The sequence below is a fragment of the Erythrolamprus reginae genome, chromosome 3, assembly GCF_031021105.1.
Source record: "Erythrolamprus reginae isolate rEryReg1 chromosome 3, rEryReg1.hap1, whole genome shotgun sequence".
Lineage (NCBI taxonomy): Eukaryota > Metazoa > Chordata > Lepidosauria > Squamata > Dipsadidae > Erythrolamprus > Erythrolamprus reginae.
Genome location: NC_091952.1, coordinates 156,580,174 through 156,596,419, shown reverse-complemented (window position 1 = coordinate 156,596,419; position 16,246 = coordinate 156,580,174). Strand labels below are relative to the sequence as shown.

The window sequence follows — 16,246 nt, the reverse complement described above, 5'->3', positions numbered from 1 at the left end:
CCTTCATGGCACCGGACCAGATTACCTCAGGGACCGCCTTCTGCTGCACGAATCCCAGCGACCAGTTAGGTCCCACAGAGTGGATCTTCTCCGGGTCCCGTCAACTAAGCAATGTCGCCTGGTGGGACCCAGGGGAAGAGCCTTCTCTGTGGTGGCCCCGACCCTCTGAAACCAACTCCCCCCAGAGATTAGAACTGCCCCCACCCTCCTTGCCTTTCGTAAACAATTTAAAATCCACCTCTGCCGCCAGGCATGGGGGAATTGAGATCCTCTTTCCCCCTAGGCCTTTACAATTCTATGCATGGTATGTATGTATGTATGTTTGGTTTTTATATTAATATATTTTTAATCATTTCTAATACCAAATTACTATTGTACACTGTTTTATTGTCGCTGTTAGCCGCCCCGAGTCTCCGGAGAGGGGCGGCATACAAATCCAATAAATGAATGAATGAATGAATGAATGAATGGTGTGACTTTACTCCCAAGTTTTTTTCTCTCTACTGGCATAAATGGAGACATGTTTTATTATTAACTGGTCAGCGTATTAGTCCTATGGAACAAATTTCATCATTTCAGTCCCAATGCCAACATATTCACCTAAACCTGTCCTCTCTGCACACCTCCTAATGCCGACATATTCAAAGGGAAGATCTGGAAGGTATTTCAACCTTGCCAATTGAAGGTGAGTGGACTTGAACTCACAGGATTCTCTACATTACAATTGCACTGGCTGTGGAATTCTGGAAGTTGATGTCACAATACCTGGATATTGCCAAGTTGAGAAATCCTGTAATAAAGCACAGGTAAAGTTCTGGCAGGGATTCTATGTAAATAAAGTAATTAGTGCTGTAATTTTTGACAGGTTGAAGAGGCTGGCTTAATTAATCACCCACCTTGGAGACTGAAAGTTATCCAGCTTTTTGAAACTCAACGAGTAAGACACGGCATGATGGCTCTAGGTCCCAGTGGAGCAGGAAAAACAACGTGCATCCACACATTGATGAAATCTATGACAGGTCTGGAAAATTGACCCGGGGATAAGTAAAAAAAATGCCATTTTGGTAAAATAAATTAATAAATTACCAGCAATAGTCAGAGGAAGCTTTTTAAGTACTACATAGTAAAAAAAAAAGTATAGCTTTTCCCAAATGGCAATGTGATTATTTCTGAAAACATTAGCATTGTTTTTAGCCATTGTGAGGTTCTTGAAATTGTTGAGAAACCAGTTACACAGGCAATTGCAGAATTTAAGCATATCACCATTTCTAAGAAGCATAAGAGAATATGTGTTGCTTATTCATGCATCACAATATACTGCACCTTATGAACTGGCACTGGACCAGAATATCTCCGAGACCGCCTGCTGCCGCACAAATCCCAGCGACCGATTAGGTCCCACAGAGTGGGCCTTCTCCGGGTCCCGTCAACTAAACAATGTCGGTTGGCGGGCCCCAGGGGAAGAGCCTTCTCTGTGGCGGCCCCGGCCCTCTGGAACCAACTCCCCCCAGAGATTAGAACTGCCCCTACCCTCCTTGCCTTTCGTAAGCTCCTTAAGACCCACCTTTGTCGTCAGGCATGGGGGAACTGAGACATCTCCCCCGGGCATATACAATTTATGAATGGTATGTTTGTATGTACAGTGGTACCTCAAGATACGAACCCCTCGTCTTACGAACAACTCGTGATACGAACCCGGGGTTCAGAAAAATTTTGCCTCTTCTTACGAACTTTTTTCGAGTTACGAACCGGCGTTCGGAGACTGCTGGGAAGCCGCGCGGCTGTTTTAAAAGGTAACAGCCGGGCGCCGGGGCTTCCCAGAAGCCTCCCGAACGCCGGTTCGTAACTCGAACAAAGTTCGTAAGAAGAGGCAAAATTTTGCTGAACCCCGGGTTCGGTTCGGGAGGTTGCTGGGAAGCCCCCCAGGCCAGCTGCGACCTTTTAAAACACCCGCGCCGCTTCGCAGCTGTCTCCCGAAGCCAAACGCGGAAGTTCGGCTTTAGCGTTCGGCTTCAGGAGACAGCTGTGAAGCGGCGCGGGTGTTTTAGGTCGCAGCCGGCCTGGGGGGCTTGCCAGCACCCCCCCAAACCCCGAACCCGGGTTCGGGGGGGTGCTGGGAAGCCCCCCAGGCCGGCTGTCACCTTTTAAAACAGCCGCGCGGCTTCCCAGTAGTTGCTGAAAGCCGTTTTTTTGCGGGGGTTTTTTTGGTTGCACGGATTAATTGACTTTACATTGTTTCCTATGGGAAACAATGTTTCGTCTTACGAACCTTTCGTCTTACGAACCTCCTCCTTGCACCAATTAAGTTCGTATCATGAGGTATTACTGTATGTGTGTTTAGAAAATGGGGTCTTTTAAATATTTTTAAACAGTAATTTAGATTTGTTGTAAATTGTTTTCACTTTGTTGTGAGCCGCCCCGAGTCTGCGGAGAGTGGCGGCATACAAATCTAAATAATAATAAATAAATAAATGAAACCTGTCAATAGACATTTTTTTTACTTTTCTACAGTTTGTTTTAGATACACCACATTTTTGAATGAATGAATTCTGTCTCCATGGCAGAATATTGCCCCAAAACTAAATTGTTTAAATTATTGTTATGGGTCACAGACAGTGAGCATAGTTATGATCACAGAATTCTTTATGTGATTCTTGCCAATGTTCTAATGAAAATATTTTTTAAAAGTATGCAGAGGAAAAAGCTATCCAAATTACTGCTGAGTGGTAGTGTGAGGAAAGCTTGACCACGAAGAGAGTTTCATTGCAAAGCTGTTTCATTAGCACGATGCCACGGAGAATAGAAAATTAGCAAAAAGGCCGTCTTCCACAAGTGGTTTTGCTATCTGTATTCTTGGTCTAATCAAATAAGCTACATTTAAACATATGTCTTGGTCATCCAGAGGTAATTTTTGAAATCACTTGCACTCATTTTATATGCATTGAATTGCTAATTTGCAGTTATATAGACAGGATTAAATACAATTATTTAAGTAATAATTCAGTTTTTTTAAAAAAATAAAAATAAAGGTATGATCAAAGCATAGGAATATACAAAATACAACACCCAAAGATAGGGCCATTTTCTCCGAGAATGCGTGTAGCCAACCATCCTGGGGATGATTTTTTGGAAGTATATCTGGAACAGTGAGTGGTTCATGGTGCACTGGAAATCTCATGCTGAAAGAGGAATATTATGAGTAATACTTGGTTTTGCACGTCCTGAGTTCAGCAGTCAAGTGAGATTTCAAAGTGAGAAACACTTAATGAAAGTTTGATGGCAAAAAGAAAGGCCATTTAGCTGTTTAGGAAATGACTGCTAAAGCAAAGGAAGATTTCTTTTTTCTCTTCCCTGAACTGTCATATATTAAGATAGACAGGCTTTTTATTAATACTATTTTAGCAACAGTTTAAATCCTTCCCTGTTCAGTTATTTGTTGAAACGGTCCCCCCCCCCCCCAGCTTCTGTCAGGATAACTCCACTCAGTATTTAAGAAAAGTAAAACTCAGAGTCCATTTTGAACTTCAAAAGTAAATTTTACTAAACCAGAAGTGAATGCATTGGAAGCAAAGCAAATTCTGAGGAAAAAGGCGCGATAGTTGCCCCTATCAAAGTATAACACTTGCCTCCTTTGGTAAGACAACCAATCCTTATTGTCCATCTTTGTCAGGTAGACGCATCATCAACATCGCTTCATGCTTTTATTTATTTATTTATTTATTAGATTTGTATGCCGCCCCTCTCCGTAGACTTGGGGCGGCTCACAACACAATAAAACAGTTCATGACAAATCTAATAATTTACAATTTAAAATATTTTTAAAAACCCCATTATTAAGCTGACATACATACAAACATACCATACATAAATTGTATAGGCCCGGGGGAGATATCTCAGTTCCCCCATGCCTGACGACAAAGGTGGGTTTTGAGGAGTTTACGAAAGGCAAGGAGGGTAGGGGCAGTTCTAATCTCTGGGGGGAGCTGGTTCCAGAGAGTCGGGGCCGCCACAGAGAAGGCTCTTCCCCTGGGGCCCGCCAACCGACATTGTTTAGTTGACGGGACCCGGAGAAGGCCCACTCTGTGGGACCTAATCGGTTGCTGGGATTCGTGCAGCAGAAGGCGGTCTCGGAGATATTCTGGTCCGATGCCACTAATGGTGGAATGCATGCCACTAACAGACCTGATTATCACCTCTTCTCAGGAGAAACGAAACTCCCCTGGCCTTCACCAGAAGAAACAAAACTTACTAGGGCCCTCCAGAAAACTTTCCCCCTCCCAAATCCCAAACACTTCCCCCAACCTCCCGTTCCCTATGACAGCTGAAGCGCAGTTGAAGGATGAAACGCAGCAAGGCTGACAGCTTCCAACCCTCTCCTTCCTCTCTTAAAACTTACCACCCATGGAAAGAAGTAGACCACTGATATCAGAAATCTTTTTATCTCCCCATAGATTGCAGTGACTTCATTGCTGACTTCACAGTGCCAAAGGTTCAGCGAACAGTTTTGTGTGCTAGCTGAACATCTGACTTCAAAGCCTAGGCATTTACTTGTTAGAAGGGTTATACAGTGTTTCAGATTAAAAGGGATAAGGACAGTTTGGAGCATGTGCAGCACCTTTTGCTAAACCAAATGTGTCTTTTCCTGAAATTGTATTGTAGCTGCAGGGAACGACCACCCAATCTCAGGAAATGACAAAAATGCTTTAATCAGTTGCCAACAGATGCAGCAAGAATGGGCCACATGCTTCAAACATATTATTTCCTTCAAACCCAAAGAGCTAGCCAGTGTTAATTAGTAATAACTACCACCTAATGGGTCTTTGCTGCACAAAATCTGTAAACGTAGATCGAAATATATTTTTTAAAAACCAATTTAATTGCAGTGAAATTTGCTAGAGGTAATATTATGGTGAGGAGGGGACAGCAAGTCTCCCTGCTTCAAATGAACAAAGAAGAGATTAAGTCTGGTGGATGCCTACCTGTGTATAATGCCTGAAGCAGTTTCACACTTATTTTAATAATGTTCAACACCAAAGTGTATATGTTCATAAAAGTCACACAAATGTATGTAAATGTATATGCTTATTTAACATGTTTTGTTAACTTCAAGAATCTCTATAAGCAGGGGTGGGCTGCTGCCCAGCCAGAGGGGGAACACAGTGGGGTTGCGAAAATGGAGCTTCATCTCAGAGCAACCCATTTGCACTGAAAGATGTTGAAAGAAAATGCAGGGCGTTCTCTTTGGGCAGCCTCTGTGTTCTTCCCGAAAGCATTTAAACCCCCCCAAAGCTACAAACAAAAGTGTATAGGAAAAGTATAAGGAGATAAGATCTGAAATTAATTCTATGTGATCTGGGTTTCTGCCTCCCCCTCCTTTCCGAATGGCTATAGTATTCACTAGAACCCATCCAGACTATTGCTCATCTGTCTGGAACCCATATCACATCTCAGACATCAAATGTCCAAAGATATTTCACCAGAAGAGCCCTTCACTCCTCCACTCGAAACAGAATATCCTACGAAAATAGACTAACAATCCTGGGCCTTGAAAGCCTAGAACTACAGCGCCTAAAACACGATTTGAGTATTGCCACAAGATCATATGCTGCAACGTCCTACCAGTCAATGACTACTTCAGCTTCAACCGCAATAACACAAGAGCACACAACAGATTCAAACTTAATACGAACCGCGCCAAACTTGACTGTAAAAAATATGATTTCAACAATCGAGTTATCGAAGCGTGGAACTCATTACCTGACTCAATTGTGTCAACCCCTAACCCCCAACACTTCTCCCTTAGACTCTCCACGATTGACCTCTCCAGGTTCCTAAGAGGCCAGTAAGGGGCGTACATAAGTGCACCAGAGTGCCTTTCGTCCCCTGTCCAATTGTCTTTCCTTTCTTTCACCTATCTTATATATTCTCTTCCTTTCATATATCCTCTCCTCTAAGTTCACTTTCACCCTCTTTTATATTATCACATGTCTATTTTTCTTCCTATGCATTTGTGTATTGGACAAATGAATAAATAAAATAAATAAAAAATAAATAGAACAGAGGTCTTCATAACTGGCTGGAGAATTCTGGGAGTTGAAATTCACAAGAGTTAAAGTTACCAAGTTTGAGGACACCTGCTTTAGAAAATAAAATGAATAATGCTTGAAACCTAATGTTTTGCCAGAAACCTTGATTTTGTTTGGTAGTCTGCAGGAAGGAGGGTTAAGACTGTTATGTGGAATGGTGCATTTTGGTATGTTCACTTAGACTGTGAAAGTAGCGAGGAACACTTTGTTGCCTGTGAGTAAGTGATTATTATGTGAGTGGCCATTTTGATCATGAAGGCATCTTTATGACAATGCTCAAAATGTGCTTTCAAAATGCTAAGTGAGATGTTTCTGTCATTTCACTGTTCTATAGCTGCTCACTTCTAGGATGTGGGTGAATTTGAGGTCCCGCTTGTTTTGAATCCATTGATATGGGTATTGTTTTGAGGTTCTTGGAAAATTCTTGATCAAGTCACATAATTGTCAAGCCACTCCCACCTGGTCACATGACCATCAAGCCACACCCACAAAATAGGCCATGCCCACAGTGTGGTAGTAAAGCTTTTGGTAGCCCTTCACTATCTGTAATTAAAACAAGTTGTAAAGCATAAATCATTTCTTATGTCAGGGATCCCCAAACTTGGCAACTTTAAGACTTGTGGACTTCAACTCCCAGAATTCTGGGAGTTGAAGTCCACAAATCAAGTTGCCAAGTTTGAAGACCTCTGCCTTATGTTGATTTCCCAATACAATTCTTGAATTTAAAGAACAAAGCTAAAACAAATTTATCTTAGATATTATTGGACTAAAGTTCCCATAATGCATGACATTTATATTGATGAAAGAAAACGTAAATAGTAATCTAATATCATCTGGAAATCTAAGATTGAAGAAAAAAATTCAACAAGTTAAAAATCTGAGGATTCCTTTATTTTCAGTTTGCATTTCCCCCTTCTTAACGTAGCTGAAATTAAATGAACACTATTCAGTTAAGAGAAGGCTGTAATATACCATGAATGATTTTAACATTGCAACCCCACAGAATGTTTTTACTGTCAAAGTCAAAAGACTAAAAACTGCCCATTGATCTTCTCTTTGGCATGTACAGATTGTGGCGAACCCCACCGTGAAATGAGAATGAACCCAAAGGCCATCACTGCTCCTCAGATGTTTGGCCGCCTTGATGTTGCAACCAATGATTGGACAGATGGGATATTTTCCACTCTTTGGAGGAAAACTTTGAGAGCCAAAAAGGGTACTTATATTACAATTGCTAGAGTTATATTTGATTATTCCTTTCATAGGAAAAAAAGTCATAAGATTTTGTTATTCTCCTCATTCCTCTCATGTGTTTATAATATTAATCGAGCCATCCTAGTTAAGGAGGCTCATGGGAGCATATTATAGAATGGACAAGTTGCAATGGCAGACAGAGTTGAGTTTGGAGCAAAGGTTACCACCTTCGGCTGCCCCAATTTTACTATAAATATAGTCATCTCCTACAATTGGTAATGGCTGAGAATACAGAAAGTTGTACTTTCAATAGACCACATAGTTGGATTATTGTGAGGAGAGTGACCTGCTGATCTGGAAAGTACACTTTTATTCTAGTTGGTTGTTGTATTTATCTGATTACAGTGATCCCTCGATTTTCGCGATCTTGATCTTCGCGAAACGCTATATCGCGATTTTTCAAAAAATATTAATTAAAAAATACTCCACGGTTTTTTTGCTCCACCCGATGACGTCACTCTCTTCCTTTCTCATCTTTCTTTCTCTCTCTCTTTCTCTATCTTGCTTCTTCCTCTCTCACACTCTCTTCCTCCCTCTCTCATCTCTTTCTTTCCTTCTCTCTCTTTCTCTATCTCTCCCCCTCTTGCTCTCGAGCAGCGGGCGGCGGGCGGGCGGGCAGCAGCGAGGAGCCGAAGATCGGGGTTTCCCCTTTGCGTGGGCGGCAGGGGAGACCCAGGGAAGGTTTCTTCGGCCGCCCAGCAGCTGATCTGCTCGGCAGCGCGGCAGCAGCGAGGAGCCGAAGATCGGGGTTTCCCCTTTGCGTGGGCGGCGGGGAAACCCCGATCTTCGGCTCCTCGCTACTGCCGCGCTGCCGCGCAGATCAGCTGCTGGGCGGCCAAAGAAACCTTCCCTGGGTCTTCCCCGCCGCCCACGCAAACTCCACCATCTGCGCATGCGCGGCCATGGAAAAAGGGCATGCATGCGCAGATGGTGTTTTTACTTCCGCACCACTATATCGCGAAAAATCGATTATCGCGAGGGGTCTTGGAACGTAACCCTCGCGATACTCGAGGGATCACTGTATTACATTAATGTGACCCTCTTGTTTTAGATCCCTGAATTGCCAATAAATGTGCAGACAAGAAATAGAATTCTTAAATTCATGGATAAGCCTCAAGTCTTTGTAGCAAGGCTGGGCTGCAAGCAAGATGGGATGAGCTAGGATGGGATGGAAATAGAATAGAATAAAATAGAATAGAATATGGAAGGGACCTTGGTAGTCTTCTAGTCCAACCCCCTGCTTAAGCTGGAGACCCTATGACGTTTCAGATAGGTGGCTGTCCAGTCTCTTTTTAAAAATGTCGAGTGATAATGCGGTTACAACTTCTAAAAACAAGCTATTCTACTGGCTAATTATCCTCACTGTTAGGAAGATTATCCTTAATTTCAGGTTCTTCTCTCCTTGATTAGTTTCCCTCCATTGTTTCTGGTCTTGCCTTCTGGTGCTTTGGAAAATAGATTGACAGACAGCCCCCTTATTTGTGGCAGCCCCTCAAATACAGTAATACCTTGTCTTACGAACTTAATTGGTTCCAGGACGAGGTTCATAAGATGAAAAGTTTGTAAGATGAAACAATGTTTCCCATAGGAATCAATGGAAAAGCTAATAATGCGTGCAAGCCCATTAGGAAGACACAAAACATTAAGGCTTTTTTTTAAAAAAAAGCGGCGGGCAGACAAAGGGGGGGAGGGACAGCGAGAGGTGGCAAGAGGTGGCAGTCCCAATGAAGCAAAGCGAAAAGAGCCTCTCTTGAGCTCCATGGGTCTTTCCCTCCTGTTTTTGCCCAACCCGTTCTGCTCATTTTCCCCACACCTTTCTCCTCTCTTGAGCTCCATGGGTCCCTCCCGTTTTTGCCCACCTGTCCTGCTCATTTTCCCCACACCTTTCTCCTCTCTTGAGCTCCATGAGTCTTTCCCTCCCGTTTTTGCCCACCCCATTCTGCTCATTTCTCCCACACCTTTCTCCTCTCTTGAGCTCCATGAGTCTTTTCCCCATTCAGTTTGGAAGGGGGGAGTTTGTCACTGGGATTCAAAGCATCGCTGGCAAAAATGAAGGGAATCGAGGAGCCTCAGGGAAATTCCGGCGGCTGCTCCGGTTCCTAAGGTGAAAATAGTTCGGAATAAGAGGCAAAAAAATCTTAAACACTGGGTTCGTATCATGAAAAGTTCGTATGAAGAAGGGTTCGTAAGACGAGGTATCACTGTACTGGAATACTGCTATCATGTCACCCCTAACCCTTCCTTTTAGCCTTAGTTTTAGTCTCCAGACCTTTAATCCTCTTAGTTGCTTTTCTCTGCATTCCCCCCACCCCAAAGCTTAAACATTTTTTTAAAAATCATCCTTAGCCTGCTCACTATGTATGGATACTTTTTGTCCTCTCAGACTAGGAAAGAGAATGCAAAAGCAGTTCTTATCAAAATTGCTGAATGGCAGCTTTGACAGATGGGGAAAGTGAATAGGAGGGTCACTTTTTATTGCTTAGGTGCCACCTGTCAAGGGCTTTACATGTAAAATAAAAATGTCAAGTATCTTGTAAGTAATGTTCCCCCAGCATATTACTTGCTTTGAGATCTATTATTACTAAATATAATCTATTCCTGTTAAATAGAATATTCCTTTTGTGCTTTTCAGAATTGCTGTAGAGAGCCAAAGAAAGAAATGATTTAAATGAGGCTTTTCTGCATTTCACTTCTGCAAGTTTAAGTAGGAACTTGTCTAAGGTCACCCACTAGATCTTCAGAGCCACTTGAGAAGTTGACTATAAATATCACACAGCAAATAATCTTTCTTGTTTCTGCTTTTTAATCATATCTATATCTATTCTATAATGAGGAAAATGATTGTATCACAAACTGCTTTCTTTACAAGAAATGTTTTCCCACCTTTGGGTATAGGGGAACACATCTGGATAGTACTCGATGGTCCTGTTGATGCCATTTGGATTGAAAATCTGAACTCAGTGCTTGATGACAACAAAACATTGACCCTGGCTAATGGAGATCGGATCCCTATGGCACCAAACTGTAAAATTATTTTTGAGCCTCATAATATTGACAATGCTTCTCCTGCAACAGTGTCAAGGAATGGCATGGTATTTATGAGCTCATCTGTTCTCAACTGGAGCCCTGTCCTTGAGGTATATTTGCTTTCATGAGTTCAAACTGGTTGTACCATGGATCATTGTCAGACTGTTAAAACTTAGATTATGAATGCAATTATAGAAAAATCTGTAACGTGCTCTGAACATACATTTAGCTTTCTAATTAATTGATGTATGTACTTCCACAGCCCTTACTTTCAGTGGTTTAGCTACTAAGTACCAATAATGTACTCCTCCTCCCGTAACAGAATATCGTATGAAACTAGACTTACAATCCTAGAAAGCTTAGAACTAAGACGCCTTAAACATGATCTAAGTATTGCCCACAAGATTATATGCTGCAATGTCCTGCCTGTCAACGACTACTTCAGCTTCAACCACAACAACACAAGAGCACATAACAGATTCAAGCTCAATATTAACCGCTCCAAACTTGACTGTAAAAAATACGACTTTAGTAATAGTGTGTTTGAAGTGTGGAACTCATTACCGGACTCCGTAGTATCATCCCCTAACCCCCAACATTTTACCCTTAGACTGTCCACGGTTGACTTCTCCAGATTCCTAAGAGATCAGTAAGGGGCGTGCATAAGTGCACTAGAGTGCCTTCCGACCCCTGTCATAGATCCCATATATATATCTTCTCTTCTATCCCTATATCTTTCTTCTATTTTCTCATTGATTATTTTATCCTATACTCTCTCTTCTATTCTTTCTCTAATTCTATTTTCTCGAAGGTGTCCTTTATTACCTTCATTGTGTATTATTGTGTATTGGACAAAACAAACAAACAAACAAACAAACAAACAAACAAACAAACAAACAAACATTAACCATCGTAACATTTAACATTACAGCCATAATGTTCTAAGTTATCAGCTCTGGTACAAGATTCTTCTATAGCCATGATGGCGAACCTATGGCATAGGTGACACAGGTGGCACGTAGCATCCTCTGTGTGGGCACGCGAGCCGTCATCCCAGTTCAGCTCCGCTGTGTATCCGTATGCATCTCCTGCCGGCCAGCTGATCGTTGGCTCTCTGCATGTGTGGGGGACAGGGAGTATGTGGGCTGTGGTTTTGAATGCACGTGGAGTGCATGTGGGGGGCACGTGTGCATGTGGGGGGGGCAGGACCCATGTGGTGGTGCATGTGCATTGTATTTTGAGGGTTTGGGCACATGTGGTTTGCGCACATGCATGTGCCCTTGCTTTGGACACTCGGTTCAGAAAAAGTTAGCCATGACTGTTCTATAGGAATATGATCACCATATCTATACTTGGGTGACATCTATGGTGAATTACTGTAACATGCTATACAACTGATTATTCTTAATCAATTAGGGATTCTAGTGTTTATGGTATTTTCCAAATCAAAATACTGATGATCAATTTTGAAGGTTGTGTTTTCTATCTTCATGTTTTCAGTCTGGTGCCATTGTCTCTTCCTAGAAGGGTGACTGTACTAATGAGGTTAAATCTTGAGCTTAGATTCTTTAGATTCTTGAGCTACTGGGAACTCATTTAATCTGTGGTCTGACATTCAATCCGGTTTAATTGTTGTGAAGAGCTTGACAGGATCATCTAGTCGTCTTCTGAGTTGCTGTCTTCAGATGATCCCTGAAGTCCACCAAGGAGTTCGGGTGGCATGTAAAATATTATCTCATGTTCACTTCCTCCCCATATCAGCTGTGCAAGGGAAGGGACATCTTTCTGCTCCCTTATAACACAAATGCATAACTGTATTTCCTATATTTTACAGTTAGGTATTGATTTAGGCTGGTGGCAATACATGCAGATCAGTTCCACATATCAAACATATGTAAAGATTTATATTTTTTAAAAAGAAAATAATGTATTGAGCAAATTATTATTTCAAAATCAAGCAAAGACAATTGGAAGTGTGTATAAATATTTATTAAATTATAGAACGATAGGTTGGATATTGAAAGACAACATGATCAGTTGGTGCAAAAAATTTGGTAAAGAGATAAATTTAGATACATGGGAAAAGATGTGGATGTATAATTGGAAAATAACAAAATCAATTCCCTTTAAAGAAAACCAAATCAAGATGTTTTACAGATGGCACCTTCCACCATATAGAATTTCCAAAATGTTTCTGTCTGTATCACTTATTTGTTGGAAATGTAAAAAAGAAATTGGTACATATTATCATACATGGTGGACATGTCCTGAGACTAAAATATTTTGGAACAAAGTAGAGAATTGGATAAATGAAATAACAAAGGAGAAGATTAAAAAAATATCTTGAATTTTTCTTATTGGGTATTTCAAACACAAAGTATAAAAAAGAAATCTACTATTTAATAATATATATACTGGTTGCAGCCCGAATAGTATTCGCACAGAAATAGAAAGAAAAGACAATACCAAAAGACGCTGAAGTATTAAAAAAAAATTATAGAATGTGCAGAACTAGACATGATGACTAAACGTTTGAATAATCAAACCTTTCTTCACTTTTCATAGTATTCCTGCATATGGCTAAGATATAACCTCAGCTTTGCCTTCACCAGATTCGTCTGGAAAGACAGGAATGCTCAACAAGCTTGCCCACAGATTTCCAAACTTGAAAAGGAACTGAATGTAGGTTTAGGGTTAGGGAATCTTACCCCATGATTATTGAGCTATGTACCTACCGTAAGTTAATGTTTACCAATGAGGCAAACACTAAAGGATTTTAACCAGTGCCAAAATTGTAGAAATTGTCATTAGCACACAGTATGCCTCACCACCAGGAGATGCGACTACAGTATTCAGAACAACAAGAGAACATGACAATCTAATCACATTTTTTTCACCAGCAAATATGGCTGCTGGAAACAGAAATAGTTGTATGTAGTAAAGGAGAGTATTGAATTATTGGGATGAGTAATATGATAAATGACTAGGCAGGAGGAGATGAGAAGGGAGGAAAAGAACCTGGTAGGGACAACTGCAAATCAATTTGGAAGGTCAAGACATTAAGAAAAGAGAAAAAAAAGAGAGATGAGTCTCATGGCAAATACAAGGGAGAGGAGACGGCTAAATGAGTGTAAAGATCAGGCTGCCAAGCAGTAAATTTTTGTAAGGCACTGACAGATATCTAGTGTTATGTTTCATCAATCTTAGCCAGCCAAGGGTTGGAGTCTCTGACAACTCCATAGGAATTGGTTTCTACGCCCCCCCTCCCATAAGGAAAAAATTGAAAATAAATTTGCCCTTATCTGCAGTGATTCTGATGGCTTCTGTGAAGACTCCAGTAAAAGTTTATTATGTTGGAATTAGTTAACCAAATAGGACCACAGTTGTCCATTTGTTGGCTGCATTGTGACTAGATGACCGGCAGAAAATACAGAATTTTTTAATGTATTCAGCTGCCTCTAGGACTACTTTGACTAGAAAAATAGAGTACAAAATCAATAGAAATGAACTCAAGAACAATCATACAGAAATTCAGTTAGCACTTTAATGGAGTCAGAATGAGAGAAATACCTCTCTCAAACTTTAGATCCGTGGTTGCCAACCATTTTTGGCCCTGGCCCACCTAAGCCTGATTCCCTCACCCTGTGACATATAATTTTTAGTATTCAAAAAGTGAACTCATATTCATGTGGAGGAAGCTTAAAAGGCCATTAACTTGTTTTAAACAAGGTTCCAATTGTCCCCATTAAAGATCAAATTGCCCCCCTGTGGGGCGTGGGCCCCATTTATTTATTTATTTAATTTAATTTATTTATTTATTTGTCAAACAATTATAGGGTGATAATTTGTACATATAAAACATTAGATAAGTAATGATAAAAAGTAGACAATAGGACAGGGACAGTAGGCGCAATAGTGCGCTTATGTACGCCCCTTACAGACCTCTTAGAAAGGAGGAGAGATCAATTGTAGATAGTCTAAGGTTAAAGGTTTTGGGGTTAGGAGTAGAAACCACAGAATCAGGTACTGCATTCCAGCCGTTGATTACTCTGTTGCTGAAGTCGTATTTTTTGCAGTCAAGTTTGGAGCGGTTGACATTTAGTTTAAATCGATTTCGTGCTCGTGTGTTGCAGTTGAAGGTGAAGTAGTCGTTGGAAACCACTGGTTTAGATTGACTACACAACTTTTTGCTCTTTCCCATTGTTCAACATTGTTCAACATTGATTCATTTACTGTGTTCCAACTTAGATTCACCATTGACATTGTTTAGTATTTGATGTTCTTATAAAATGCTTCCCAATATAAAAATTGCATCTGATGCACTAATCTTCATCATCATACTATCACCTATCTGGGAAGCAGATGAGGTAAAAAATCTGCCTCAAGTATAGACAATTATTCTCTTGCCCAACAAAATGTTTTGATGAAAAATGTAATTTTTCCTAGAAAATAAAAATGAGAGGATTGAAACTAAAGTCTAGTTGCTCAATCTGGTAAATTTGGATAATAATTTCAAAAGTATCATGGTGACTTGCTTCAATCACAACAGGGTTTTCTGAAGAGGCGTTCTCCACAGGAAGCAGAGATTTTGCGTCAGTTGTACACAGCATCCTTTCCAGACCTTTACCGGTTTAGTATTCAATCCTTGGAATACAAGATTGAGATGCTAGAAGCCTTCGTGATAATGCAGAGCATTAATATGCTTCAGGGCCTTATTCCTTGCAAGGTAATCATTTATGTTGCTCAGATAGATTGATGATTATGATGATGGTTACAGGTAGTTTCCAGTGACTCAAGTTCTAATCAAAAGCATGGGAATCATGGAACTAACGGTAAGTACTCAGGTCGAAGCAAGATAGGGGTTTTTTTTAATGCTTGCATTTTTTTCATTTATAATTTTTAATAAAGATCCTGTTTATTTTCCCCAGGGAAGGGGGTTGCCCTCTGACAAGGGAGATGGATTGTTTAAATGCAATCTCTTCCTGAGCCAGTTTCCTCTGCAGTGCAGAGTTCCCTAACCTTTCCGGCTTTGCAGACTGGTAGGGTGGGGGCGGGTTGGTTTTGCACAAGTGGCCGGCAAGCATGCACCCTGGAAGACCCATTTATGCATGTGACATGGATGTGTACCAGCCACTCAAGCAAATGGAGCACATGGGCATGGGCTTGCTTGCACAAGTGAGGCTGTGGGTACACTCACATATGCGTGTCCACTATAAACAGTCACTGCCCTCTATAAACAGTCACGGCCCACTAGTGGGCCACGGCCCAGAGGTTAAGGACCCCTGACATAGAGTGAAATGTGCTAACTACTAATTTACAAACTCAGCCCTTTGACTTAATTAATTGATCAGAACATGGGTGTCAAACTCGACCGTGTCATGTGACATTGCATCACATATCGTGATGTTTTTTTGCCTTTGTGGAATTGGGGTGGGTGGGGCGTGTGCATAATGCATGTGGCCTGCAGGCTGCCAGTTTGACCCCCCTGGATTAGAACCTTTCAGCCAGCTTTCAGCTGTTGCCTGAAACTGACCAGGACTTAACCAGTTTCACACTGAAGGCTTTTATTGTGATCAGTATGCTCATTGGTAGGAAAACGAATTTATTATTGTTGCATTTGCAGTTGCTGACCAATGCAGTGGTTTAAGTAGAGCTATCCGTAATTGGTATTCTGCATCATGTTTGTAACTTGTTCTTTTGCTGCCATGGTCATTGCTTCAATCTCTCTCTCTTCTCTCTCTCTCCCCCCCTTCCCCCTTCTTTTTAAACTTTTCTATCAAATTTTACTTTAAACTAATAGTGAACACATCTTGTACCTGAGTTTCTTTTACCAATTTCTCTCTCTCTCTACACACAGACAGACAGAAAGACAGACCAAC

The 16,246-nt window shown here is 41.1% G+C and overlaps 1 protein-coding gene across 3 annotated transcripts in view; it reads left to right on the top strand.

The window, feature by feature from the left end:
- DNAH5 (dynein axonemal heavy chain 5) overlaps positions 1-16,246 on the top strand; it is a 189,312-nt gene that overhangs the window by 92,723 nt on the left and 80,343 nt on the right. For all 3 annotated transcript variants that reach the window (XM_070747103.1, XM_070747104.1, XM_070747106.1), the window contains 4 exons: positions 866-1,019; positions 7,156-7,302; positions 10,236-10,477; positions 14,917-15,093. In XM_070747103.1, coding sequence (XP_070603204.1) covers positions 866-1,019; positions 7,156-7,302; positions 10,236-10,477; positions 14,917-15,093 — 720 coding nt within the window. The remainder of the gene's footprint in view (positions 1-865; positions 1,020-7,155; positions 7,303-10,235; positions 10,478-14,916; positions 15,094-16,246) is intronic.